A 27,111-nucleotide genomic window follows, 5' to 3' on the forward strand; every position below is an offset into this window, starting at 1 on the left:
GGCAGACTAGCGGCGGCAGTAGCAGAAGCCGCAGGGCCCGGGCGGCAGCGGGAAGATGGCGGAGTCCGGCGGCGGCGACTTCGGGTCGGAGCGGCCAAGCAGGTGAGCGGCGGCGGCGGCTGGGAGCGGGCCTCGGCCCTTCCCGTCCGCTCTCCCACCGTCCCTTCCCTTCCCGGCACCTGTTCCTCGGGGGCCGCAGCGGACGGGGCCGGCCCAGGCCGGTTGCTGCGGGGCCCAGGCGCAGGGAAAGACAGTGGCTGGGAAAGGGGGACAGTAGGCCCGAGAGGGGACCTTCTCCTCCAGACTCCCGCTACTCTCGCCGTCACCCTCCGTGCGTCCCTTTCGGGCCTCGGTGCCTTAACCCCCCCTCCCAGCCCAGTCCCCGCCTTCCGTTCAGCACGGGGATCTCCCGCCCCCTCCCTCCTCCCATCTACGGGATGAGGCTCATTTCAGCCGCAGCCCCCTCGAGCCCCCCGCACGGCAGGGGGCGAAGCCTGATTCCTTGAAGGGCACCCGCAGGGGGGCGGCCCAGGACCCCGAGAGGGGCCCCTAACTCCGACGGGGCCGGACTCGACCTCGGCTCGGAGCGGTACTTCCTCCTTGACTCCCTCCCGTGGAGCTTTTTGGAGACCATCTCTTGGGATTGGGCCCCTAGAGGACCCAGATTTGGGTCTGGGTCTAGAGACACCTACCCAGGGTTGGGGGGGCTCTTTTTCCTTAGATGGCTCCGGTCGCCCAAGTGCCTGCGTTTGTCTCTTCCTACCATGTTTTTTCATCGGGGTGGGGGCAGGTGCCCCAGAGTGTTCATTTTGTCCCACAGCTACCGCTACCTATGGCAACAAAAAATGAAGGGAACACTTCTGGAGCGCACCCACTCCCACTCCTCAAAAACTTATGTAACTTGTTTGTTCCAACTTCCTTTTTGCATCCAAAAAGAAGAGAGAAGAGTTCATATTCCGTCCCATCTCCAGGGATCAACAAAAATCGGTTGCCTAGTAGAGATGGTCGTTAACAGTTGAACCAAACCACGCTGGAAACCTTGGGGATAGTTTTACCACGGCTGCTTAGGCTGTGGGGTTGCGTAAGGGAGGTGGGGTCCTAGATGCAGGTTTCATTGCCTGTAAGTGTCTCTGAGAATTCAACACAAAAGACAGTTGTTCTCCAATGCACCTCCTCCTTGGGCCAAGGGGCCTTGACTGCCTCCAGCGATCCTCCATCGGAGAGGATGTTTGCTGCAATGCTGGGGGTTGTGAAGCTGGAGGGGGAAATTCTCAGTGGAGTAACACCTCCCCAACTAAAATACCATAATACCATCCGAGTGAGGTACGACGTCTGACCGTCAGAATTCCCGTGGAACCTTCTTGTCATTAAAGTTCTTGCCATTAAAGTTTTTTGGATGTTCAGCTGCTCACCACTTTACTCTTCAGTCTTTCTCTTCTGAAGGTGTCTGGAGTCTTAATATCAGAGTTCCTGAGTGGTGAAGTTGAAACTCTAGGGGTAAGGCAACCCAGCCAAGATGCAAATGTTCCATTGGAACTTTTCATATCAATCTGCAACGTGTAAGAAGTTTAGCCTGTTGTTTAAGACGGTGCACTGCTCTTGGTGTCCAGTGGTTGCCAGTTAAAGGCTGTCATCTGGCTCATCTCTGAAAGGCCTCTCTTGAGGATCACACTGACCTAGGACCTCTCCTCCCTCTCACCTGCTTGTAATAATAATAATAATAATGGCATTTATTAAGCACTTACTATGTGCAAAGCACTGTTCTAAGCGCTGGGGAGGATACAAGGTGATCAGGTTGTCCCACGGGGGGCTCACAGTCTTCATCCCCATTTTACAGATGAGGTAACTGAGGCACAGAGAAGTTAAGTGACTTGCCCAAAGTCACACAGCTGACAGTTGGCGGAGTCGGGACTTGAACCCATGACCTCTGACTCCAAAGCCCGTGCTCTTTCCACAGAGCCACGCTGCTTCTCTATTGTATTCTCTATTGCTTTTCTATTGTAGTCCTAATCCCCCAAATCAGGCTGTTAATGAAGATCAAATCCTATTCAGTTCTTCGTTCCAGTAACTTCACTGCCTACTGGGGCCTCTTAAGGGATGAGCTTTGGGCTTTGCCCGGCTGCCCTGCTCTACCCAGCTTCCTCTGCCCACTTGTTTCAGCTGGCTGAAGGTTGACATGTCCTGAGGGGGGTGGGGGGGACAAACACTCCCGAGAGCTGGTTCAGACAAAGGAGAAAATGGGCGAGTTGACTCGGCTACAGGGTTCTACCTGATTGCGTTTACTTAGCAATTATGATTTTATTGGCTCAAGTCAGACGCTGGGAGCCGAGCATTTTTCTTAATCTTCCACTCTGTCCGTACGATTTCCAGGACTTCGAGTTTTCTGCCCGTTATCTCTGTGTTATGTTTATTGCCTGCGTGAGGTCCTATTGCTTACCCATCTTTGGGCACATGTACAAGTATCATAGGAAAAATAAAACGGTTCCCAACATTACAGCTCGTGGTCTAGAACAGAGAGAACGTTAAAACAAAACATATCCACACACACAAAGTTTACCAAAGAAAAAAGAAAACCCACCCAGAGTGTCAGAATTCTCCTAGGGGAAAAAGCCTCCCCGCCAGTAGACGAGGCATGGTTGATGTAAGGCTGGGCTTGTTATGGAATTCGAATGCCTCAGTCTCTGATAGAAGCTTTCAACTGAAGATACAAGGCGTCTAGGGCAGTCACCGGAGAAGGAGGAAGGAGCCACAAGGGCAAAAAATAAATTTTGAAAGAACCTGCTGCTATGTGAGAATTCTGTCTGGTGGAAAAAACTTCTCTGTTTTCTTAAGGTAGATGAAAACAAAGTCCTTTTGTTACTGCTAGGCACTTAGGTGGCTTTCAGTGCTTTGCTTATTTACAAACAATTGAAAATTGAGCTGTGTGGAATGCTAGTGCCTCATGTTGATTTGTATGTACACTAGTTGTGTGATTTGAAGAGCAGGATATTCTGCATTTTGCCGTGAATGAATGGCACAGCGGTTGCTTCTCCGTTGGCTTTTGTCCCTGGATATGCACACTGTCCTTTTAGCCCATGTTAAACCTGTTACACTTGAGAGATCCGGTTTCTCTTGCCTTCATTTTTCAAACCACACTGTGAGGAATTCAAAGGTCTTGTTTCTTTTCTCCCCCCCTCCATTAATAATGGAAACTTTCGGTAGCACCCCCTCCCCCTCCCCCGCCCCCAAGCGCCCCCTCAACATCATTTCCCCTTTCAATCCTGTGAGGGAGAGTTGTTTTATGAAATCCACTTTCCCTGATCACCATATGCCAGCTGTCATTCCTATTGCACAGAGGGAGGCAGCATAACTGATCTACATTAGCGTGCAGTACAGTCCACCAGCTTTAAAAAGATTATGATTTTTGGAGGAAATCACCAGCTCCTCTAGGGATGAGAAGACCTTCTGGAATTGAACATGCTCAGCCTGGAGAAAATCCCAGGGAGTGAATCTCATTGCTGCCCTTCACCACTTTAGGGAGGTCACCCGAGGATCTAGGAAAAAGACCTATTCAGAGGCCAGGATGGTTGAATCATGTGGGGGTCAGAAGCGGGAATCGAGCTGGGAGTGGTTTAGGCTTGATATCCGGGAGAGCTTTCTCTCAACGGGATATTGGAATTTGGAACAGTCTGCCGAATGAAGCAGGTAGTAGGAATGTGTTTTATTATGCTACCCAAGCTGAAGACAGGGTTATTTACCTCAAGCAGGAGTTGGGGGTGTGTGGGGAGGGTCTCCACCCCCCAAAAGCACTTATACACTTGGTTGCTTCTCCTGTCATTTATTTTAGTGTCTGTCTCCCCAGTTAGCTTGTCAGCACTTTGAGTGTAGGGATCGTGTCTCTCTACTCTGTTGTATTCTCCTGTTTAGGTCAGTGCTCTGCACAGAGATTGGAGGCCTTCCCAGACTGAGCCACCTCCTTCCCCCTCCCCACAGCACCTGTATATATGTTTGTACAGATTTATTACTCTATTTTACTTGTACATATTTACTATTCTATTTATTTTATTTTGTTAATATGTTTTGTTGTCTGTCTCCCCCTTCTAGACTGTGAGCCCGTTGTTGGGTAGGGACCGTCTCTATATGTTACCAACTTGTACTTCCCAAGCGCTTAGTACAGTGCTTTGCACACAATAAGCACTCAATAAATACGATTGAATGAATGAATGACTGCTCAATAAATACCATTGATTGATTTGGGGTGATGGGAGAGGAGACACCAACCATTCTCCCCTCTCTTTGTCCCCCCACCCCACATCCTAAGATGAAAGAAAAATGAGTATCTTATTATCAAGAAAAGCAGCCAGTACGATTCCTGATCAACCCACCCCTTCCCAAAATCTGAGGGGAAAAAAATCTCACAAGTGGCAAGTCACCAGCTAAATTGAAAGCTTCCAAGACTATGGTTAAAGTTCTAACCATGTATTTTAGTTATCAAAGTCTGGTCAGTCATGGGAGAATTTTTTCCCCCCCTAAGAACTGCTCATTTAAGTTTGTGGAGCTTTACGTCATGCAGTGCATTTGTTATGAGGGGACGTTAAAGCTAGGGGTTCGACTGCCAACTGTGGTAGACATAAAACGGACAAATGTTTATGCTGCAATTGAGTCACTTGCACAAATGATTGTTTTGTTTCCCCCCCCCCCTTCCCCCCACCAAGCTAATGGCTTCTGAGCTGGAGGATTCAGACCCTGTAGTTGAAAACTTTTAGTCATACTTCCAGAGTTTGAACATTTTGAATGGCTGAACTTTTACAGTTGGGAATATAGGAAGCAAGCTGACCTTTTTAGTTGGAAAGTTTTAGTAACACAAAGTAGCTCTGCCTTTGTTTCATTGTTAGCAAAGAGCAGTCCCGAGTTCAGTCTGGGTACAGTCATGTCCAGGTCATGCCCTTAGGCATAACTCTTTAGATTTGGGGTATTTGGGAGTTGGTGATGATTGTTTCTTTACTCCAAGTCCAAATGTGGAGTTTAGATAGGCTCGGAGGGTTGGGGGAGGAGGGGAAGGGGAGAGCTGGGAGCAACAGGATAGAAACTAAACACATTTTACTCTATTGGAAACCTGTATGAGTCTGCCCCGGGGCTTGGCAATTACTTGTCTATTTAGCAAAATAAGAGGCTTTTGTTTGTTCAAGTGGCAGAGCGTCCCAAAACATTTGCACAAAAGCATTGATAATCGTATTTATTGAGCACTTACTGTGTGCAGAGCACTGTACTAAGCGTTTGGGAGAGTACAATACTCCCCCCTTCAAAGCCCTACTGAAGGCGCACCTCCTTCAAGAGGCCTTCCCAGACTAAGCCCCACTTTTCCTCAGCTCCCGCTCCCTTTGCTCTCCTCCCCCTGCCCCACAGCACTTATATATGTTTGTGTGTATGTATATCTATAATTCTATTTATATTGATAAATATAAATCGCTTAGTACAGTGCTCTGCACACAGTAAGTGCTCAATAAATACGATTGACTGATGCCTGTTTACGTGTATTGATGTCTGTCTCCCCCCAGACTGTGAGCCCCTTAAGCGCTTAGTACAGTTGCTCTGCACACAGTAAGTGCTCAATAAATACGATTGAATGAATGAAAAGACGGACATTAATATAAATAAATATATTACGGATAAGTGCTGTGGGGCTGAGGGAGGGATGAATGAAGGGAGCAAATCAGGGTGACGCAGGAGGGAGTGGGAGAAGAGGAAATGAGGGCTTACACCTGGCTTGTAGTCCGTTTGCCAGCTGGCAGCTGCCTGCAGGTTCTGGGGTGGTAGGGTGGAGGGGGTTGGCACCACCCCCTTTCATTGAGTTGCATTTATTAAGCTCTTACTGTGTGCAGAGCACTGGGAAAGTATAGTACAACAATAAACAGTGACATTCCCTGCCCACAATGAGCTCACAGTCTAGAGATGAGCTCACCCCTTGTGATTCTGATTTGTCCCTTCCTGCCAGAAAGTGGTCCCCGGGGCTGGGATGGGGGCAGGGAGAGAAGAACAACAGCTCCCCTGGGGAACTCTCATCTGTGTGGTTTGCCATAGGGGCAGAAAACCTGGATGAGATTGTGGCACGTGGGTTGAGCTTGGCCCAACTGAGCCAGACTGGGTACCTGAGTGATTTTGGAAATGTAGTACAGTTGACCAGAAATTGCATTTTGATACCAATTTCAAAAGGACTAAAGTGGCTTTCCATCCAGATTTGAAAGTAACCAGGGAGGCAGTGTGGCCTAGTGGAAAGAGCATGTGACTGGGAGTCAGGAGACCTGGATTCAAATTCTAGCTCTGGTCCACAGGGTAACCTTGATCATGGCACTTAAGCTCTCTGGGGCTCAGTTTCCTCACTTGTTTAGAAAAGGGGCATATCTGTTCTCCCCAATTTTTAGGTTGTGAGAACCCCCAAAGCGGAGCAGAGATTGTGCCAGATCTGATTATTTTGTGCCTACCCCAGTGCTTAGCTCACTGCTTGGCATCTGTTAAGCACTAAATAAATTCCATGATTCTTCTTAGGTCATACGGCTGGGTGAATATTCAGATTCACTCTGTTATTTCAGTGAATATGGACCCCAAAATATGTGCCTCTCCAGATGGCCAAAAAGATACGGATTTGCTTAGTTCTGGTTCCGGATTCAGTTGAGAAGCGGCGGGGAAAATCCCAGACCCATGTAAATGTGTTAGTGAATCCACAGCCCCGTGCTTTGTCCTGCTTGGGTGTGTAGACATGGCCTTGGAGTATCTTTTCATTGTAACACAAGAGTTTTCTCCAAGTTTGGTCTCTCTCCCGTACCTATAGTCTTAGCGGTAAAAAGTGTACAAAGCACCCCTATGCTGTCTAGAACTGCTGTCACCTGGCTTTCTGTTTTAAATTATCACAAGAGAATGAAATAAGAATTGGAATGATTGGCACCCAGTTGGGAAGAGTGGCTGTCCCGTGGTATTTTAAATGGGCACCATATTTTCCCCAGGCCCCTCAGTTGGGTGGCTTTTACTTGTTGTGCAGTTTGGCACCACTAGGTGCCTCTCTGCTTTTGCACAGTGGTAGGAGTAACTGGTGGCATCCTGGTGTGGATGAGTGAGTCTGTTGGGCAGAGTAGACCAGCGAGGCGGCACAGCCTGTCCCATCCCTGGCTTCTGTGGTGGCGGGCAGAGAGATTCTCCTTGGTGGGAGGGGGAGTTTGCTGGGGAAAATGCCCATAAAATACATCCAGTGCCTTGGAATAAAGGCCTCCCCCCAAGTCAGTCTTTGTAAAAATAATGAAGCTGATTTTTTCCCATTCCCTCCGGTATTTGACCCAAAAAGAAAAACCCATTGAACCCCTTACCTGGGTTACGAGTCTTCTACAAAGTAATTCACTTTATTTGATCGTTTGTTCTCCTCTTCCCCCTTCCCTCCCACCGAAAAAAAAGGGGGGGGGGTACTTGTGTGAAAAAGACCCCATTGTTCCTCTGGTGATGTGGGACGGTGGGTGGAAGAGAGGGAAGTTGGAATCTGGAGAGCAGTTCAAGAGCAGAGTGTGTTGACATATATTCAGGAAATAGCTTTGCAGCATTGTGTTTTAACCTTTTTGCTCTAAAGTAGCATTCGAAAGTGATAGCAAGGTGCCAAAAATGTGGTGATTTTATCATTTGGGCTTGAAGCATAAACCTAAAGCTATAAAATATTATGGTAACCATGGTTACAAGGACTTAGATGAGGGGGTTTGATTCTTGTTTTTGGTGCCTAATTTTAGTTTACGAATCAGACTTCCAATGCACTTTTGCATACACACACACACACACACACACACACACACACACAAGTGATGGCATTTAAGGGATGTGCCACAAACGTATAATTTTTCAGCTCTCAACAAGTACGTGAAAGCTGGTAATTTCTCCACGGAGTCTAGGTCCCGAATAGAGCGGTGGCTTTTCCAGCCAGGCTGGCGGACCGGATTGGGTGTGTCTGCCCTGCCTGAAGGGCCAGTGCTGGGGAAAGGGGTTCCAGTTGGTGGTCCTCAAGGGAAAAGTGCTTCTCTCTCTCTTTCTGCCAGAGAAGCAGGGTCCTGCCTCGGGGCCAGAGGGCTCCCTTGGGTGCCAGCAACACGAGTCGAGACTCCCCTTGTCCTTGGGTTTGGGAGTGAGGAGAGTAGGGCTGGAGTGTTTTTTCAGAATGTGGGGGTTCTGGCCCAGGGACTCCTCATGGAGCAGCCCGTTACACATTTCGGGACCAGCTCTAGCCAGCCTCCCACCAATCGTTTGGGCCAGCCGTTCCTGGGTGTTAAATACCCACAGTACTCCTGTGGATGTTGCCAAAAAGCTGTATGGTACACGATCAGTCTTGGGAAGGAGCCACCCAGCTGCATTTGCTCTGCTATTTCCAATAGAGCCACATGGACAATAAAACCAAATTTGGCTTTGAAAGTAGAAGTACTCTGTTTTGAGGGGAAGTGAGGGAATTTGAATGTAGGACATGTTAAAGGGGCAATACTGTCAAACTGTTCTCTGGCCCCAGGTTTGACTTCTTGTTGGGGAGGAGAGGATTTTTGAAAACCCCAAAGAAATGTTTTCCTGATTTTTTTTTTTTCCATGATAATAAAATGTCTGGGGACTTAAACTTTCCGCTGCCGCATTTACAGAGGATCCAAGGTACTGGTGGGATGAGAACTAGAGAGTGAAACTGACATAAACCGCAATTTAAACCCACCAGGCTGCTTTCATCCTAAGTTGGGTTAAATGGAAACATTCTAAACTAACTGTAAGGTCCATGAGAATGTGATGGGGTTGGGGGAGGAAGGAGCTGGGGGAATTAGAAGTATGGTTTCTGCCTTGGCTCTGGGAGTGTATCTGAGATCTTGTGCTTGAGCCCTGTGAGAAGGAACTTGTTTGTTTCCTTTCAAGTGATTTAATAGTACTGAGTAGTGTGCCTTTGCCATGCTCAACATCAAATGATAGGACACAGTCCTGGACTAAGCACTTGGTACAATACAACAGAGTTGGTAGACGTGAGCTCCGCCCACAAGGCACTTAATTAATGATGGTATGTTTTAAGTGCTTACTATGTGCCAAGCACTGTTCTAAACACTGGGGTAGATACAAGCTAATCAGGTTGTCACACGTGGGGCTCACAGTCTTAGTCCTCATTTTATAGATGAGGTAACTGAAGCACAGAGAAGTGAAGCGACTTGCTCAAAGTCACACAGCTCCTGTCTCTCCCCACTTCAATCCATACTTCACGCCACTGCCCGGATTGTCTTTGTCCAGAAACTCTCTGGGCATGTTACTCCCCTCCTCAAAAATCTCCAGTGGCTACCAATCAACCTACACATCAGGCAGAAACTCCTCACCCTCGGCTTCAAGGCTCTCCATCACCTCGCCCCCTCCTACCTCACCTCCCTTCTCTCCTTCTACAGCCCAGCCTGCACTCTCCGCTCCTCTGCCTCTAACCTCCTCACTGTGCCTCGTTCTCACCTGTCCCGCTGTCGACCCCCAGCCCACGTCATCCCCCTGGCCTGGAATGCCCTCCCTCCGCACATCCGCCAAGCTAGCTCTCTTCCTCCCTTCAAGGCCCTACTGAGAGCTCACCTCTTCCAGGAGGCCTTCCCAGACTGAGCCCCCTCCTTCCTCTCCCCCTCTTTCCCCTCTCCATTCTCCCCGCCTTACCTCCTTCCCCTCCCCACAGCACCTGTATATATGTATATTTGTTTGTACGTGTTTATTACTCTATTTTATTTGTACATATTTCTACTATTTTATTTTGTTAATATGTTTTGTTTTGTTCTCTGTCTCCCCCTTCTAGACTGTGAGCCCACTGTTGGGTAGGGACTGTCTCTATATGTTGCCAACTTGTACTTCCCAAGCGCTTAGTGCAGTGCTCTGCACACAGTAAGCGCTCAATAAATACGATTGAATGATGTGGCGGAGCCGGGATTAGAACTCATGACCTCTGACTCCCCAGCCTGTGCTCTTTCAACTAAGCCACGCTGCTTCTTTAACAGTCCACAAGAGGAGACAGGCATTAAAATAGAATAGGGAGAGGAGAAATAGTAGAGTAGAAAAGATGCCCAGCAAGGAGATCCTGGAACCTAGTCAGCTCTGAAGTGTTGCTCTTTGCCACAGATCTTTATTCATTCAGTCGTATTTATTGAGCGCTTACTGCGTGCAGAGCACTGTACTGAGCGCTTGGGAAGTACAAGTTTGCAACATCTTTATGAGGTAGGATGTGTGAGGAGAATGGATGAGAGCTGTATACCCAAGCAGCAGCAGAGTGGAGAGCTGAAAGAAGCAGCATTCAGGCCAGGAGGGGCAGAACAAACTGCAGTAGGGAAACGTCACCTCACGCAATGTGATATGGAAGTGGACTACTTGGAGACAGTAGCAAGAGCCGGATTAGCTGGGCAGGAAGTCATCCAGGAGACAGGTTTGCTCTCCCTGGCAGAGGCTCCAGGAAGATTGAGATTCAACTGGCCCCCTATGGATACATGGTATGGCAGCAAGGAACACTTCTAATAATAATAATAGTGGTATTTGTTAAGTGCTTACTATGTGCCGGGCATGTACTAAGCACTGAGGCGGATGCAAGCAAATCAGGTGGGACACAGACCCTGTCCCACATGGGGCTCACAGTCTTAATCCCCATTTTACAGGTGAGGGAACTGAGGCCCAGAGACATGAAGTCACACAGCAGAGTGGCAGAGCTGGGATTAGAACCCAGGTCCTTCCGACCTCCAGGCCTGTCTTCTATCCACTACAGCTTGCTGCTTCTTTTAAGCAATCAATCAGTGGTATTGATTGAGTGCCTGCTGTGTGCAGAACACTGTACTAAGTGCTCGGGAGAGGGTGATAGAGTTTGTTGACATGGTCCCTGCCCCCAAGGAGGGTGCAATTTAGCAGAAGAGACAGACATAAAAATAATTTATAGCTAGGAGAATGTAATGGAGTTCAAAGATATGTACAAAAGTGCTTTGGGGAGGTTTTTTTTAAATAGTATTAAGCGCTTACAGTGTGCCACACACTTGTACTAAACCCTGGGGTAGATAAAAGCTAATCAGGTTGGACACAGCCCCTGTCCCACATGGGGCTCACAGTCTTAATCCCCATTTTATAGATGAGGTAACTGAGGCATACAAAAGTGAGGTGACTTGCCCAAGGTCACACAGCAGTGAGTGGAGCTAAGGTGGGACAAGAGGGCTGAAGTGGCAGTTGGGGACATCAGGTGGGGAATGAGAGATTAATCAGGGAAGGCATCCAGGAGGAGATGGGGTTTCAGAAGGGCTTTGAAGGTGGGGTGGGCTGCGGTCAGTGGGATGTGAAGGGAGAAGCAGTATGTCCTAATGGAAGGAGCCCAGGCCTGGGAGTTAGAGGACTTGGGTTCTGATCTCAGTTCTGCCACTTGTCTGCTGTCTGATCTTTGGCAAGTCACTTAGCTTTCTGTGCCTCAGTTTCCTCATCTGTTAAATAGGGATTTAGTCCTCCTTCTTAGACTGTGAACCCAATGTGGGACAGGGACTGTGTCCAACCTCATGAACTTATATCTAGCACAGCGCTTAGTACAGTGCTTGTTGGCACAGAGGTAGCACTTAATAAGGACCACAAAAAAAATAGGGGTTGTGGAGGGGAGGGGCGAGCCAGAACTCAGCCATAGGAGAGGCAAAAATGCAGCTGGTGAGGTGGAGAGAGGCAAGGAGGAACTTTTACATGCTCACAATGTAGAATGGGCTGTTGATTGCGCATAGGGAGTCGCGTCTGGGCAGTCACACACTCTGAAGAATAAAATCAATAAATACCATTAAATAAAACTCAGTAAGTACCCTTGATTTGATTGCTAGGCTCTCTCCATCAGTAGTACCGTTTTGGGAAATGAAGGACAGCTAAATGAAGGCGAGCACGGAGCAGAGGTGCCAACTTTTCACTTTGAGCAGGGGGGTGGGAAAGAGGAAAGGATTTTAGTGGTGGGGGTTAGATGAGGTTGGGGAGGGGACAGGCCACTTGGGGTCCTTTCAGCCCTGATTGGAAACTCTCAGATCTGACCAGGATCCTGGGATGAGTGAATCTAAGAGTTCAGCTCAGAAAACTATGGGGGCCATCACCTCCATTGTTCTCAAGGTGTGGGCACCACTGGTACAGAGGGCACTGTACCCGGGGGCATTCATAAGTATTGGGTGAGTTGATCAATCAGTCAGTAGTATTTATTGAGCCCTGACTGTTTTCCGAGTTGTACTCAGCAGTTGGGAGAGGACAGTGCAACAGAGTTGGTAGATACATTCCCTACCCACAAGGAGCTGACAGTCTAGAGAGGGAGCTTACAGTCTAGCTTGTGACTGACGCCTGAATGACTTTAGCCCTGTTGATTGTTGCTGGGTTTTCATAGGTGCCAGTACCAGAGTATGACCTATCAATCAATCAGTGGTATTTCTTGAGGTGTACTTGTTGTCTGCCAAGCACTGTACTAAGCACTTGGGAGAACACAGTACAATAGAGCTGGTAGACACGATCCCTGCCCAGAAGGGGTTTCCAGTCTGGAGGGGAATTTACAGTCCTAGGGGACAGAGACTTGGATTGAAAGAGAAGAGACTTGAGTTCCACAATTGGGCCTGCCACCAACCTGTTGTGATTGAATGCATGAATGCTGTGGGGACTTTGACCAATCGATCCCTCAACTCTCTTGACCCTCAGTTTTGCCTCATCTGTCAAATGAGGATGGCAGTACTCTCTGTCTTCCAAGGACATGGGGGCTGCTTTCTTGAAGAAAATCATGCCACAGCCGATGCCGCCTGCGTGTGCAAAACCATTTCTTTTTTCATGTTTTTGAATGGTATTTAAGCGCTTACTATGCCAGGTACTGTACTAAGCACTGGGGTAGGTACAAGCTAATTAGGTTCAACACAGTCCATGTCCTACATGGGGCTCACAGTCTTAATCCCCATTTTACGGAGGAGGTAACTGAGGTAAAGAGAAGTGAGATGTCACACAAGCCTGCAACCTTGGTGTCATCCTCGACTCTGCTTTCTCGTTCACCCCTCACATCCAATCCGTCACCAAAACCTGCCAGTCTCACCTCCGCAACATCGCCGAGATCCACTCTTTCCTCTCCATCCAAACTGCTACCCTGCTCGTTCAGTCTCTCATCCTATCCTGACTGGATTACTGCATCAGCCTCCTCTCCGATCTCCCATCCTCCTGTCTCTCCCCACTTCAATCCATACTTCACGCCACTGCCCCGATCGTCTTTGTGAAGAAACGCTCTGGGCATGTTACTCCCCTCCTCAAAAATCTCCAGTGGCTACCAATCAACCTACGCATCAGGCAAAAACTCCTAACCCTCAGCTTCAAGGCTCTTCATCACGTCGCCCCCTCCTACCTCACCTCCCTTCTCTCCTTCTACAGACCAGCCCGCACCCTCCACTCCTCTGCCTCTAATCTCCTCACTGTGCCTCGTTCTCGCCTGTCATTCATTCAATCATATTTATTGAGTGCTTACTCTGTGCAGAGCACTGTACTAAGCGCTTGGGAAGTACAAGTTTGCAACATATAGAGACGGTCCCTACCCAACAGCGGGCTCACAGTTTAGAAAGGGCAGACAGACAACAAAACAAAACATATAAACCAAATAAAATAAATAGAATAAATATGTACAAGTAAAATAAATAGGGTAATAAATATGTACAAACATATACAGGTGCTGTGGGGAGGGGAAGGAGGTAAGGTGGGGGGATGGGGAGGGAGTAGGGGGAAAGGAAGGAAGGGGCTCAGTCTGGGAAGGCCTCCTGGAGGAGGTGAGCTCTCAGTAGGGCTTTGAAGGGACCCCCGTCCCTTCCTGCCGTTGACCCCTGGCCCACCTCCTCCCCCTGGCCTGGAATGCCCTCCCTCGGCACATCCGCCAAGCTAGCTCTCTTCCTCCCTTCAAAGCCCTACTGAGAGCTCACCTCCTCCAGGAGGCCTTCCTGGCGAAAGGCGTCGTGTGTCCATCACGGCCCAACTCCTCCGGGATCCAACCCACCCTGCGCCCTCCGCTCCTCTGCCGCTAATCTCCACACTGTGCCTCGTTCTCGCCCGTCCCGCCGTCGACCTCCGGCCCGCGTCCTCCCCCTGGCCTGGGATGCCCTCCCTCCGCACATCCGCCAAGCTAGCTCTCTTCCTCCCTTCAAGGCCCTACTGAGAGCTCATCTCCTCCAGGAGGCCTTCCCAGACTGAGCCCCCTCCTTCCTCTCCCACTCCTCCCCCTCTCTATCCCCCCCGCCTTACCTCCTTCCCTTCCCCACAGCACCTGTATATATGTATATATGTTTGTACGTATTTATTACTCTATTTTACTTGTACATATCTATTCTATTTATTTTATTTTGTTAATATGTTTTGTTCTCTGTCTCCCCCTTCTAGACTGTGAGCCCACTGTTGGGTAGGGACTGTCTCTATATGTTGCCAAATTGTACTTCCCAAGCGCTTAGTACAGTGCTCTGCACACAGTAAGCACTCAATAAATACGATTGATTGATTCCCAGACAGAGCCCCCTCCTTCCTCTCCTCCTCCTCCCCCTCCCCCTCCCCGTCTTACCTCCTTCCCCTCCCCACAGCACCTGTATATATGTATATATGTTTGTACATATTTATTACTCTATTTTACTTGTGCATATTTATTCTATTTATTTTATTTTGTTAATATGTTTTGTTTTGTTCTCTGTCTCCCTCTTCTAGACTGTGAGCCCGCTGTTGGGTAGACACCGTCTCTATATGTTGCCAACTTGTACTTCCCAAGCGCTTAGTACAGTGCTCTGCACACAGTAAGTGCTCAATAAATACGATTGAAAGAATGAATGACTTACCCAAGGTCACATAACAGACAGGTGGCAGAGCTGGGATTAGAACCTGGGTCCTTCTGACTCCCAGGCCCATGCACTATCCACTAGCTTCTCACTGTTTCTTCGGTTATGAGGTCACATTACATTCATTCCTTCATTCAATTGTATTTATTGAGCGCTTACTGTGTGCAGAGCACTGTACGAAGTGCTTGGGAAAGTACAATACAACAGTGAACAGTGACATTTCCTGCCCACAATGAACTTACAGTCTAGAGGGACTCAGTGAGATCCTATTCGGGTAGAGGCACGATGTCACAAAAGCACTCCCAAATTCCCCAACAGCATTCTAGCCAGAGCCTGTCAAGCGCAGATTTTGAATCCAACAAGGGCAGAGAGAATTTTACAAAATCTGAACCTTTTATGTTGGTGAGAACAGGGTGGCAAAAAGAGGGCATGCTTTTAGTTGGTCAGCACCCACAGATGGTAGGCTTTCTGTCAAGAAATAGTATTGTCTGGAGTATTACTGAGCGCCTGCGGAATGCATGGCACTGTCCTAAGACTTGTGGGGTCCTCCCTCAAATGTCTTAGAGGACCCTGCCTTGTAAGACAAGCAAAACATTTAATGAGCATTGTTTAAATATTATTATTATTGTATTTGCTAAGCACTTACTAAGTGTCTAGCACTGTTCCAAGTGCTAGGGTAGATACAAGTTAATCAGGCTGGATGCAGTCTGGTGGGGGAACAGGTATTGAATCCCCATTTAAAGATGAGAAAAGTGAGCCACAGAGAAGTGAACTGACATGTCCGTGGTGTCACAATAGGCGACTGGCAGAGCTGGGTTGAGAACCCAGGTCCTCTAAATCCCAGGCCGATCATTTATAAGAGCTGCACTTTCTTATCAGGCAGGCTGATGTTTTGTTAGAAGTTCTCTTTGTTATGAAATGGTTCTTCTTAATAAGGTATGGGTGGTTTTAGATCCCAAATTAGATATGAAAAAGCACTGGGTGTTTTGCATTTTCAGATATTTCAGGCCTTCATATTTCCACCCTTCCGTTTCAGTCCAGTGTGAAGCCTGGGAGAGCAAGGCTGTGCCTGTTGAGAGTTTACACTATTGTTCTGCATCCTGACCGAGATTGAGCCTAATGCTGTTATTTGGACTGACTGCAGAGCTCACCCACTACCATGATATTTATCCCTGCTGTGTTCTCTACTGGCACAACCTCATTTCTCATGATCTCCTATGTTAGTGATTAGAAGTCAACCAGGCTAAAGATTCACAGTTTCACCATTTTAGTTTGAGGTGAGGTCAGAGTTCCGCCAGCTCTTCTGAGAGAGAGCAAAACAGATAAGGTTGTCTTAGAAACTCTTGGATACTTTTTTAACCGAGCCCCAGAGTTCCTTTTCTTCACAGCCCTGTCCCTGTTGTATATGTGTGTCTTTTTAAATCTCCTAAGAGGAGGATAGTGGGAGAAACTTTGCACCTTGTTACCTCTGCGAATGCATATTTACGAGGAGGAAGTTGGTCAAAAGGTGGTTTTCTCAATGACTAGATGTAGGCGAGCATAATAGCCCAAGAAGCTGAGATCCTTGTAATTGAGAAGCAGCGTGGCTTAGTGGAAAGAGCTTGGGTCTGGGAGACAAGGAGACCTGGGTTCTCATCCCGGCTCTGCCACTTGCCTGCTGTGTGGCCTTGGGCAAGTCATTTAACATCTCTGTAAAAATGGGGGTTAGATAGCTGTTTTCTCTCCCCCTTAGACTGTGAGCCTCAAGTGGAATCAGGACTGTATCTGATCGAACTGTATCTACCCCGGGTTAGTAAAGGGTTTGGTCCGTAGCAAGTGCTTAACAAATACCACAGTGGTGGTGGTGGTGATGATGATGATAATGGTGATTATTCATTCCGGTTCCTGGGGCCCAGGAAAGAGACTGTGTTTCAAGCTGAAATGGACTGGGCACTCATTTTGGTAAAGCTTCCAATGTGAAATTGATTTAGGTAATGTTCACTGTTCTCAGAGGCTTTTTGGCCATTGAGGAGGAATTTGAAAAACTTTCCTGGGCAAGGCCTGCCTGGTTTCTAATGATACAGCCAAAGCTTATGGCACGGAAGGGGTCTCGGTCAATTTGGACACACACAAAATGAGAAGCCCACTTGTTGTCTGGGCTTTCAAGGCCAAAACACAAGCTGGCCCTTTGCAACTGCACAGACTGCATGGAAAGTGGCTCATCCTGTAGCTTACGAGACGAGAGAGGGCCGGAACCACACATTCCTGTAGATTGCAGTTTTTTAAGAAGCAAATGATTTCTGCTTCCTAGGGGAGGCTGAGTAGGATTTCTTGGACTGCAGGGGTACAGTGTCAGGAGGGAGGAGGTATAAGCAAAAGTGTGTGTGTGTGTGTGTGTGTGTGTGTGTGTGTGTGTGTTTGAGAGCGAGAGAAGAAAAGGGTGGGAGAAGGTGGTCATTAGCTTTTTTTTTTTTTCCTTTTTTTTTCCCTTTTTTTTTTCTTCTGCCTTATACACTGATATCTCACCCGGAGTTTTCTGAGCAAGACTTTGCTCAGGCCTCAGCAGGAAAGTCCTTTTCGGGCCTCTGGGTAGTGCCAGGCCAGGTTCATGTTGAAGCAACTATTATAGTCACCCTGGAGTCTTGAAAGAGTAGATAAAGGTGCCCTTACAACTCTCCCTCTTCTCCCCCTCCAGCTTTTGTAATGAAGGGGAATGTCTTTGGGGTCAAGATAGTCCCAGGAGTCAGTCAAGGAGAAGTTTGCTGGAAAACTGTTCTTCCTCCTCCTCAGACTGTGAGCCCCTTGTGGAACAGGGACTGTGTCCAACCTGATTTTCTTCTTTCTACCCCAATGCTTCGTATGGTGCTTGGCACATAGTAAGTGCTTAACAAGTACCTTAAAAAAATACAGAAAAAATTATCTAAGAATCCAAGCCTCCCCACTCCAAATGGTTTAAAAATAACTTTGCTGTGGGTCCTTCTCCCAATGTAATGGATTGAGGTGCCCACCCCCATCCTCCCCCCACCCAAAAGAAAAATGATCCACTAATTAACTGATGTGTTTGGAATCCAGTCTCTCTTTGATGACTTAGTTTTTGTGGGTGTGTGAAGGGCTTTGAAAATGGAAAGGGCTGTAGAAACTACTCACTCCTGTTGATGCTAGGTTTTGAAAGCTCTTGCACAAGCTCTTTCCTGAGGAGCAAAATTTTTGTTCCACACCCCAGAGGGGTTCTGGATTCTTCCATTTCCTGCTCTCCTAAACTGTTATCAATAGGCTCATCAATCTCATAATAATGCTGCTTATGAGAAGCAGCATGGCCTAATGGCAAGAGCACGGGCTTGGGAGTCAGAAGATTTGGGTTCTAATCCTGCATCCGCCACTTGTCTGCTGCTGTGATCTTGAACAAGTCACTTAGCTTCTCTGGGCCTCAGTTACCTCATCTGTAAAATGGGGATTAAGACTGTGAGCCCCATGTGAGACAACCTGATTACCTGTATCTACCCCGTGCTTAGAACAGTGCTTGGCATGTAGTAAGCGCTTAACAAATACCACAATAATAATAGGCATTCCATCTAGGCTAAGAGAATAGTGGGGTGCCTCCCCCTTCACCCACCTGCCTACAGAGTACATCTACCTGAATTCAATCTTTACCATTTTGGCAGATTTAAGCAGCATTACTCCCTTAAGCTTTTGCACTTCCTACGGCACTTTCTCTCTTCAAAGCCCTTCACACATACACAAATCAATTAATCAAGCTACCCCCTTCCTGGATCCTTGGAAAAATGACCTTGCTCTTTAAGACTGATTCATCAAGCCCTGTCCGCTCTTTCCCAATCTAATGGTTTGAGATGTCTCACCGCAGTGAAGAACAAGAGGAAAAGCATGCGGCCATCTTTCCAATTCCCTTGCCCCCCCACCCCCACAAGTCTTTTGCTGGCTGGGCAGAGTTCTGAAACAGTTGCGGAGACCAAGGTGGGGAAAGGGTGCTGACTTAGAGCCTCTGCAGGGTTGCTAGTGAGTGTTGGAGATGTTTGACCTGCGGCCTGAGGAGAGTTGGAGCCCAGATGTGACAGTTAGCTGTCAGCAACAGGAAAGAACAACTTCAAAATTTGGAGAGGCCCCGGTGGGGGAACGGATCACAGATCGACTCCTGATGTCACCAAGTTCTTGGCTGGATTCACCTTGGAAAACCCCGCCTGAGTTTTGCTTTTTTAGCTGTCAAACTGCTTTAGCTTCCAGGGAGCTCGCTGTGGCATGATTCCTGGCTGGTCTGGCAAGGTTTCTGAAAGCCTCTCCTTCTGTTCTCTTGCAGCATGGCTGACAAGAATGGGGCCTTGAAATGCACCTTTTCTGCTCCCGGTCACAGCACCACTCTCCTGCAGGGGTTGGCCACTCTGCGAGCTCAGGGCCAGCTCCTGGATGTCATCCTCACCATCAACAATGAAGCCTTCCAAGCCCACAAGGTGGTCTTGGCTGCCTGTAGTGACTACTTCAGGTGAGAGGCAGAGCAGGACACACACCTGGTGGCCCTCCATAGGAAGCTTTCCTTGGCTATTTTTTTCTGCCCAGGTTGCCTGGGGAGGGCCTGAGGCTGGATCGATTGGGAGCACCTTGGCCAAAAGCGGGTTTGTGTGCCCGTTCTGATCTCTAGCTCTTTGGGTCACAGAGACCTGCCCCAGCCCCTGGGAGTGGTGGGGGGAGGTAGCAAATGTCCCTCATGATCTGTGGTGCTGTCCAGCGAAGGGACAGAAATGGACAGAGACCATATGTTTGCCTTCTTTGGTGGGAAGGAGAGTGGCTGCAGCTCTTGATTATGATGATAACTGGTACTTGTCAAATGCTTACAATGTGCCAAGTACTGAGGTAGATACAGGTTAATCAAGTCAGACACGGTCCCTGTTTCACATAAGGTTCAGAGTTTCTGGGGGAGGGAGAATAGGTATTAAATTCCCATTTTACAGGTGAGGAAATAATAACAATTGTGGTATTTAAGCGCTATGTGCCAGGCACTGTACTAAGTGCTGGGGTGGATACAAGCAAATTCATTCATTCAATCATATTTATTGAGTGCTTACTGTGCAAGCAGATCAGGTTGGACACAGTCCTTGTCCCACGTGGGGCTCTGTCTCAATCCCCATTTTACAGATGAGGTAACTGAGTTACAGAGAAGTGAAATGACGTACCTAAGGCCAAGGGGCAGAGCTGGGATTAGAACCCAGGACTCCTGACCCCCAGCCCTGTATGCTTTCCACTAATCAATCAATCAATCGTATTTATTGAGCGCTTACTGTGTGCAGAGCACTGTACTAAGCGCTTGGGAAGTACAAGTTGGCAACATATAGAGACGGTCCCTACCCAACAGTGGGCTCACAGTCTAGAAGGGGGAGACAGAGAACAAAACCAAACATATTAACAAAATAAAATAAATAGAATAGATATGTACAAGTAAAATAAATAAATAGAGTAATAAATATATACAATCATATACATATATACATGTGTTGTGGGGAAGGGAAGGAGGCAAGATGGGGGGATGGAAAGGAGAACGAGGTGGAGAGGAAGGAGGGGGCTCAGTCTGGGAAGGCCTCCTGGAGGAAGTGAGCTCTCAGTAGGGCCTTGAAGGGAGGAAGAGAGCTAGCTTGGCAGATGTGGGGAGGGAGGGCATTCCAGGCCAGGGGGATGATGTGGGCCAGGGGTCGATGGCAGGACAGGCGAAAACGAGGCACGGTGAGGAGATTAGTTGCAGAAGAGTGGAGGGTGCGGGTTGGGCTGTAGAAGGAGAGAAGGGAGGTGAGGTAGGAGGGGGCGAGGTGATGGAGAGCCTTGAAGCCAAGGGTGAGGAGTTTCTGCCTGATGCGCAGATTGATTGGTAGCCACTGGAGATTTTTGAGGAGGGGAGTAACATGCCCAGAGCGTTTCTGGACAAAGACAATCCCGGCAGCAGCATGAAGTATGGATTGAAGTGGGGAGAGACACGAGGATGGGAGATTGGAGAGGAGGCTGATACAGTAGTCCAGACGGGATATGATGAGAGCTTGAACGAGCAGGGTAGCGGTTTGGATGGAGAGGAAAGGGTGGATCTTGGCAATGTTGCGGAGCTGAGACCGGCAGGTTTTGGTGACGGCTTGGATGTGAGGGGTGAACGAGAGAGCGGAGTCGAGGCTGATACCAAGGTTGCGGGCCTGTGAGACGGGAAGGATGGCAGTGCCGTCAACAGTGATGGGAAAGTCAGGGAGAGGGCAGGGTTTGGGAGGGAAGACAAGGAGTTCAGTCTTGGACCTGTTGAGTTTTAGGTGGCGGGCAGACATCCAGATGGAGATGTCCTGAAGGCAGGAGGAGATGCGAGTCTGGAGGGAGGGGGAGAGAGCAGGGGCAGAGATGTAGATTTGGGTGTCATCAGCGTAGAGATGATAGTTGAAGCCGTGGGAGTGAATGAGGTCACCAAGGGAGTGAGTGTAGATCGAGAACAGAAGGGGACCAAGAACTGAACCTTGGGGAACCCCCACAGAAAAGGGATGGGAGGGGGAGGAGGAGCCTGCAAAAGAGACTGAGAATGAATGACCGGAGAGATGAGGAGAACCAGGAGAGGACGGAGTCTGTGAAGCCAAGGTTGGATAGCGTGTTGAGGAGAAGGGGGTGGTCCACAGTGTCAAAGGCAGCTGAGAGGTCGAGGAGGATTAGGATAGAGTATGAGCCGTTGGATTTGGCAAGCAGGAGGTCATTGGTGACCTCTGAGAAGGCAGTTTCCGTGGAATGTAGAGGACGGAAGCCAGATTGGAGGGGGTCGAGGAGGGAGTTGGTGTTGAGGCCACACTACTCTTTCGGAAGGAGAGACGAAGGTGGTGTGAGGATTTTCCCCCCCACCCGCTCCACTCCCCCCCAATGGGTGGGCTATAACCCTGGCTAGGAAAGCTTCAATTAGTCTCTGGAAGATGCTGGCACAGAAAATTTCAAAAGCGTGAGTCAAATGGTGGGGTGGTGTTGAGGTGGCTGCAGGGGTTATATAATGAAGGTAGGGGCTGCAAGGGTAGATGCTCAATGGTGCATTCTGCCCTAGGGTTTCAGGAGTCCCTGTTGGCTGAGTCTGAACAAAAGTAGCAAGGCGTGGAGGGCCTCTGGCTCCACACAGTGGTTCTCCAGGCCTCTGTGCCCTGTGATTGCCTAGACCAGAGCTGGAGAGCCCAGTGGTTTATCACTCTTTCTAATAAGCAGGCAATTAACAAGGTGGATGATCTTCTCCAAAATGCTAATATCCCCATTTGTATTCATAAATGCTCTCAGTAGTACCACTGCTAGTGCATTTTTACTGTCAAGCTTAATTGCCTGGTATGTTCCCCGTACAACTTGTGTCTTGTTAAGTGGGGCGGTCTTGGGGAACAATAGCACAGTCCAACCTGGAAAATACCCTATATTTATTCAGAATGGTGTGGGGTTGAGGGGAGGGGGGAGAGGGGAAATAAATGCCTTTTGAATGCTTTTATGTAATCTGCATTTCAGAACTCTGACACCTTTTCTCTAGGCGAGGCCCCATTTAATGCATTCCCGGCTACCTTTCCCTGGAGTAAAAAGACCTAAACAATGAGTCAATATTCCCAGGAGACCAGAAGCAATTTGCTTCTCTGGGAGGTGGGGATTTTCAGACAGGCTTTCATGAAATGGTTTCATGTCCGCTGCAGGGGACACCCTGTCTCCACTGAGTACAGAAACCGGTCAGCAAGTTGCCCAGAATACTCTTTGCTTCCCCCCCATTGCCCCCCTGGTTTCCTGTAGAAACTGGGCCTCTTTGAACACAGCCATTTGTCAGACTCCTGTCAAGGTCACCCGACCCCCCCCATCCTTCATCCATCATGGAGAATTTAAAAATCTCTTGACGAGCAATTCTGTGGCCTAATTTTGGTCCAGGCAGCTGAATTAGCTTGCAGCTTGGTTGTAGCAAAATTATTTAGGGCTGGGGGCAAGGGGGATGTTGAAGGGAAGACATTTCTGGCCAGAGCACTGTGATTACCCTGAAACACGTCAGACGTTGGAGTTTTTTCTGCAATTTGCTAGAGACTCTCCTTATTCCCCTTCCCTGCCTTGGTCATGCCTGTCCCAGTATGTGGGACATAATTCTCTTTTAGTCCTCCAAACTGTGTCCCTGACCCCAGCCTCTCTAAGTCCTCCTTCAGGAGGCATTCTCTGGTTAATTCTCCTCCTTCCTGTTTGTACCACTCCATCTACCACCATAACATTCGGGTTTACATCTATTTGTTGACTTTTTCTTTTGAACAGTTTTATCTATGCTCTTTTTTCCCTTTGGGCCTAAATTGTTATATATATATCCCCCTCCCCCCAACCTCTTGAGATTGTAAGCTCAGCGAGGGCATACACTGTGTCTTTTACTTCTGTTGTCCCCATTTGCCTGGTACAATACTCTGTGCACATGAGGCATTAGATTGATGCCAATGTCTTAGTTGAAAAGTTGCCTCAGGTTCAAGGCTCCAGGACTGCTGGTGGGCAGGGAGAGAAGAAGAGCCTTGTACTGCCGTCTCGGCAGTGGGAGCAGGTGCTAGAGGCAGCATCCCCTGAGGTACTTTGGATGGACGGAGCTTTGTGGTCAGAGATTTCTCAGCCTGCCGCTCTCTTTTCAAGCCTTGAGAAGTGGAGCTGGTGGCAGTGACGGTAGCCTTCAGGTTGGGCTGTCCTGAGCGAGAGACCAGTGACGCTTCGGGATAGACGGATCAGTTCTCGGAGCGAAGCCCGGACCGACTGCTCAGATCCTGCATTGACCTGGATCTAATGTTCCTGGCTGCTGATTGGAAATCTCCAGCTGTGTCTAGAAGGCTAGAGCCATTTAATAATTAACAGGCTGAGCTCACAGAGGCTGAGTTTCTTCGCTGAAGAGGAGTAAGAAAAGGGGCGGGACTGGAAGTTGCTTTCCCAGTGGCTGTTTGCACCGTGGGAAGATGCGGGATGGTTTTTTTGTTTGTTTGTTTTTGTTGTTTTTTTGGGGGGGGGCGGGGGTTGAAGGGACGGGGGTCGGTGGTAGAGGTGGCGTTTTGTGTCTTCCACAAGCATTGGGCCTTCTTGCCCCTTCTGCACATCCGCCGTGTCCTGCTTTCGTTTTTCTCCCCACTGCCAGTACTAGCCCCTCAAAGAAGGGTTATGCCCTCCCCGTCCTGGCTGATCCCGGGACTTATCCCCGTCGCCAAATGGTCCGGGAGCCTCACCCAACTTGCGTAACTGACCAAACGGCGGACCAAAACCCCTCTCTGTTTTGGCCTTTCAGGGCAATGTTCACCGGAGGGATGAGAGAGGCCAACCAGGATGTAATTGAGCTGAAGGGTGTGTCCGCCAAAGGCCTGAAACACATAATTGACTTTGCGTATAGCGCCGAAGTGACTCTAGATCTTGATTGCATTCAGGATGTGCTGGGCGCCGCGGTGTTCCTCCAGATGGGGCCGGTGGTGGAGCTCTGCGAGGAGTTCCTGAAGTCCGCCATGAGCGTGGAGACATGCCTCAACATCGGGCAGATGGCCACCGCCTTCAGCCTGGCCTCCCTGAAGGAGTCGGTGGACGCCTTCACCTTCCGGCACTTCCTGCAGATTTCACAGGAGGAAGACTTCCTCCACCTGCCCCTGGAGCGGCTGGTCTTCTTCTTGCAAAGCAATCGGCTGAAGAGCTGCAGGGAGATCGACCTCTTCCAGGCTGCCACCCGCTGGCTGCAGCATGACCCCACGCGCCGTCCGGGGGCCAGCCAGGTGCTCTGCCACATCCGCTTCCCCCTCATGCGGTCCTCGGAGCTGGTGGACAGCGTCCAGGCCCTGGACGTCATGGTGGAGGACGTGCTCTGCCGGCAGTACCTGCTGGAGGCTTTTAACTACCAGATCCTGCCCTTCCGCCAGCACGAGATGCAGTCCCCCCGGACTGCCATCCGCTCGGACACCCTCTCCCTCGTCACCTTCGGTGGCACCCCCTACACGGACAACGACCGATCAGTCAGTGGCAAGGTCTACCACCTGCCGGACCCCGGCACCCGCCAGTTCAAGGAGCTGACAGAGATGGAGGCGGGCTGCAGCCACGCCTGCGTGGCAGTGCTAGACAACTTTGTGTATGTGGTTGGCGGGCAGCACCTGCAGTACCGCAGTGGAGAGGGTGCGGTGGGCGTCTGTTACCGTTACGACCCACACCTGAGCCGTTGGCTGCGCATTCAGGCCATGCAGGAGAGCCGGATCCAGTTCCAGCTGAACGTCCTGGGCGGGTTGGTCTATGCCACGGGTGGGCGGAACCGCGCGGGCAGCCTGGCCTCTGTGGAGAGATACTGCCCCCAGAAGAACGAGTGGGCATATGTGTGCTCGTTGAAGCACCGGACCTGGGGTCACGCCGGGGCTGCCGCCGGGGGCCGGCTCTATATCTCGGGGGGCTACGGCATCTCCGTGGAGGACAAGAAGGCCCTGCACTGCTACGACCCAGCGGGGGACCAGTGGGAGTTTAAAGCCCCCATGAATGAGCCCCGGGTGCTGCATGCCATGGTCAGCTCCAGTGGCCGGGTTTACGCCCTTGGGGGCCGCATGGACCATGTGGACCGCTGCTTTGACGTCCTGGCCGTGGAGTACTACGTGCCTGAGACGGATCAGTGGACCACCGTGAGCCCCATGCGAGCCGGCCAGTCGGAAGCTGGCTGCTGCCTTCTGGACAGAAAAATCTACATCGTCGGGGGCTATAACTGGCATCTGAACAACGTGACCAGCATCGTGCAGGTGTACAACACCGAGACCGATGAGTGGGAGCGAGACCTGCACTTCCCTGAGTCTTTCGCCGGCATCGCTTGCGCCCCCGTCATTCTGCCCCAGCCCGCATCCCAGAGATAGCCACCTGGGGCCACAGGGTCCCTCCCCGAGGGCCGCTGCCGACTGCGGGCCTGAGGGGTTGAGTGACCTTGGGTCTGCCCACAAATGGTGCCGTGGAGCCAAGTGCCGGGGGGGAAGGAAGGAAGGAAGCCGCACAGGTGTCAAGTGTCGGGAACTCCTCCCTGGGGTCCCTCCTCTCCTCTTGGATAACATTCTGGCAGCGGGTTCGGTGGAGAGTGCCTGCCAGTGCATTGGACCCGATACGTCCCAGCTGAAAAACAATAAATAAAAATCACATTTTGGGACGTTTCTCTGTTTGCCCATCGTTTCCCAACGTTGTTCGTGGCTAAAGTTAATGGATCAGCCTTGTCTCTGGTTGTTCCCTTCCCGGCCTCCCCCCGCACCCCCGACCTCCCCCAGTCTTGTGGTTTTCAAACAAGTTCAGACGTGATTTCATTCGCTCTGGTTCCCCAAAGTCATTGGTATGTATCTTATTTTCAAGTGTGTGTGTGTGTGTGTGTGTGTGTGTGTGTGTGTGTGTGTGTTTTAACAAGAAGTTAACCAAAACCTTTATAACATACTGACCTCCAGGAGCAAGAAGAGATGACTGGAAACTTAAATAGTTGAGGTTTATGAAAGCACATTTTTGCTTCCCAATAAGTGATTTTTCCCCCCCCCCGCCCCCCCTTCAGTTGCCTAATAAGTCAACTTATGCAGAATGAGGCAAGAAGGAAGGCGATGGTCAGCTCTTTTCCATTCACTTTACCTTTCCAGGAATCCCCTTTGGGCTCTGCATTGACGTCTCTTCCTGATCCAAAAAGTTGGATCTTTAGCCACGCCTCCTTTTCTAAAGACAATAAACACAACCAAAGATCCCTCTGGAGAAGATGGTGTCGGCCCCAGAAGGCTTCGTGGTATTTTGGCGAGCAACATGTTTGTGGAGACTTCGATGTGGAGAAGTTTGGTAAATTCTTGACCGTCATTGTTGTCGTCATCATCATCATCGTGATATATGTTGACCCGGTGCCATCTTTGGTTTTGTGTTTTGGGGTTTTTTGTCCTTGGAAAGGCCTGTTCCTTTAACAGTTGAAGAAAAGTAGTGATCCTTGAAGGAGGTCTTCATTTAACAAATCTAGTTCAGCTCCCCGCTCTTCCACCCCCTTGTCCCCTTCAAGTCAATATTCTACTGAGTTTGACCTTATGGCACAAAGAGAGCAATTCCATTGATCAGGCTTTCACTTTGAAGGGCTTCACAATATTTCTCTACCCCATTCATTTTGGTGTCTGGAACTCAAAAAAGTGGACCCTGCTGTCTTATAAATACTGATTTGTATTCTCTTGAGGCAATTTAAAATGTCTATTTTGCTGCTAATGTTGATTGATATGGTCTCTTTGTGACCATGTGTTGTGTAAAAAGTAACTTCATACCTTAAAAGTAAGTTAACAGATATTGTTTCTCTAATTTTAATTCCCATAATAAAAGTTGG

At 49.3% G+C, this 27,111-nt stretch overlaps 1 protein-coding gene across 3 annotated transcripts; it reads left to right on the forward strand.

The window, feature by feature from the left end:
• KLHL26 (kelch like family member 26) lies at positions 1 to 27,111 on the forward strand. Of its 3 annotated transcripts, XR_005447750.1 has the most exons (4): positions 1 to 102; positions 19,108 to 19,290; positions 24,064 to 26,106; positions 26,399 to 27,111. XR_005447750.1 is itself a non-coding variant. In XM_038740751.1 (3 exons), exons 1-3 carry the CDS (start codon positions 56 to 58, stop codon positions 25,643 to 25,645), a joined length of 1,812 nt encoding a protein of 603 aa, XP_038596679.1. In that variant the 5' UTR covers positions 1 to 55; the 3' UTR covers positions 25,646 to 27,111. The 3 variants fall into 3 exon arrangements, 2 of the variants coding, with proteins under 2 accessions (XP_038596679.1, XP_038596680.1); XM_038740751.1 differs by having other exon boundaries at positions 24,064 to 27,111; XM_038740752.1 differs by lacking the exon at positions 19,108 to 19,290 and having other exon boundaries at positions 24,064 to 27,111.

Source organism: Tachyglossus aculeatus, chromosome X1 (genome assembly GCF_015852505.1).
Source record: "Tachyglossus aculeatus isolate mTacAcu1 chromosome X1, mTacAcu1.pri, whole genome shotgun sequence".
Classification (NCBI taxonomy): Eukaryota; Metazoa; Chordata; class Mammalia; order Monotremata; family Tachyglossidae; genus Tachyglossus; species Tachyglossus aculeatus.

Bases quoted from the DNA above. Each gene is read 5' to 3' on its own strand.
- KLHL26 (XM_038740751.1), top strand. From the start codon at position 56: ATGGCGGAGTCCGGCGGCGGCGACTTCGGGTCGGAGCGGCCAAGCAG. The intron at 103-19,107 runs GTGAGCGGCGGC...GTTCTCTTGCAG, and splicing joins GGGTCGGAGCGGCCAAGCAG to CATGGCTGACAAGAATGGGG. The intron at 19,291-24,063 runs GTGAGAGGCAGA...TTGGCCTTTCAG, and splicing joins GCCTGTAGTGACTACTTCAG to GGCAATGTTCACCGGAGGGA.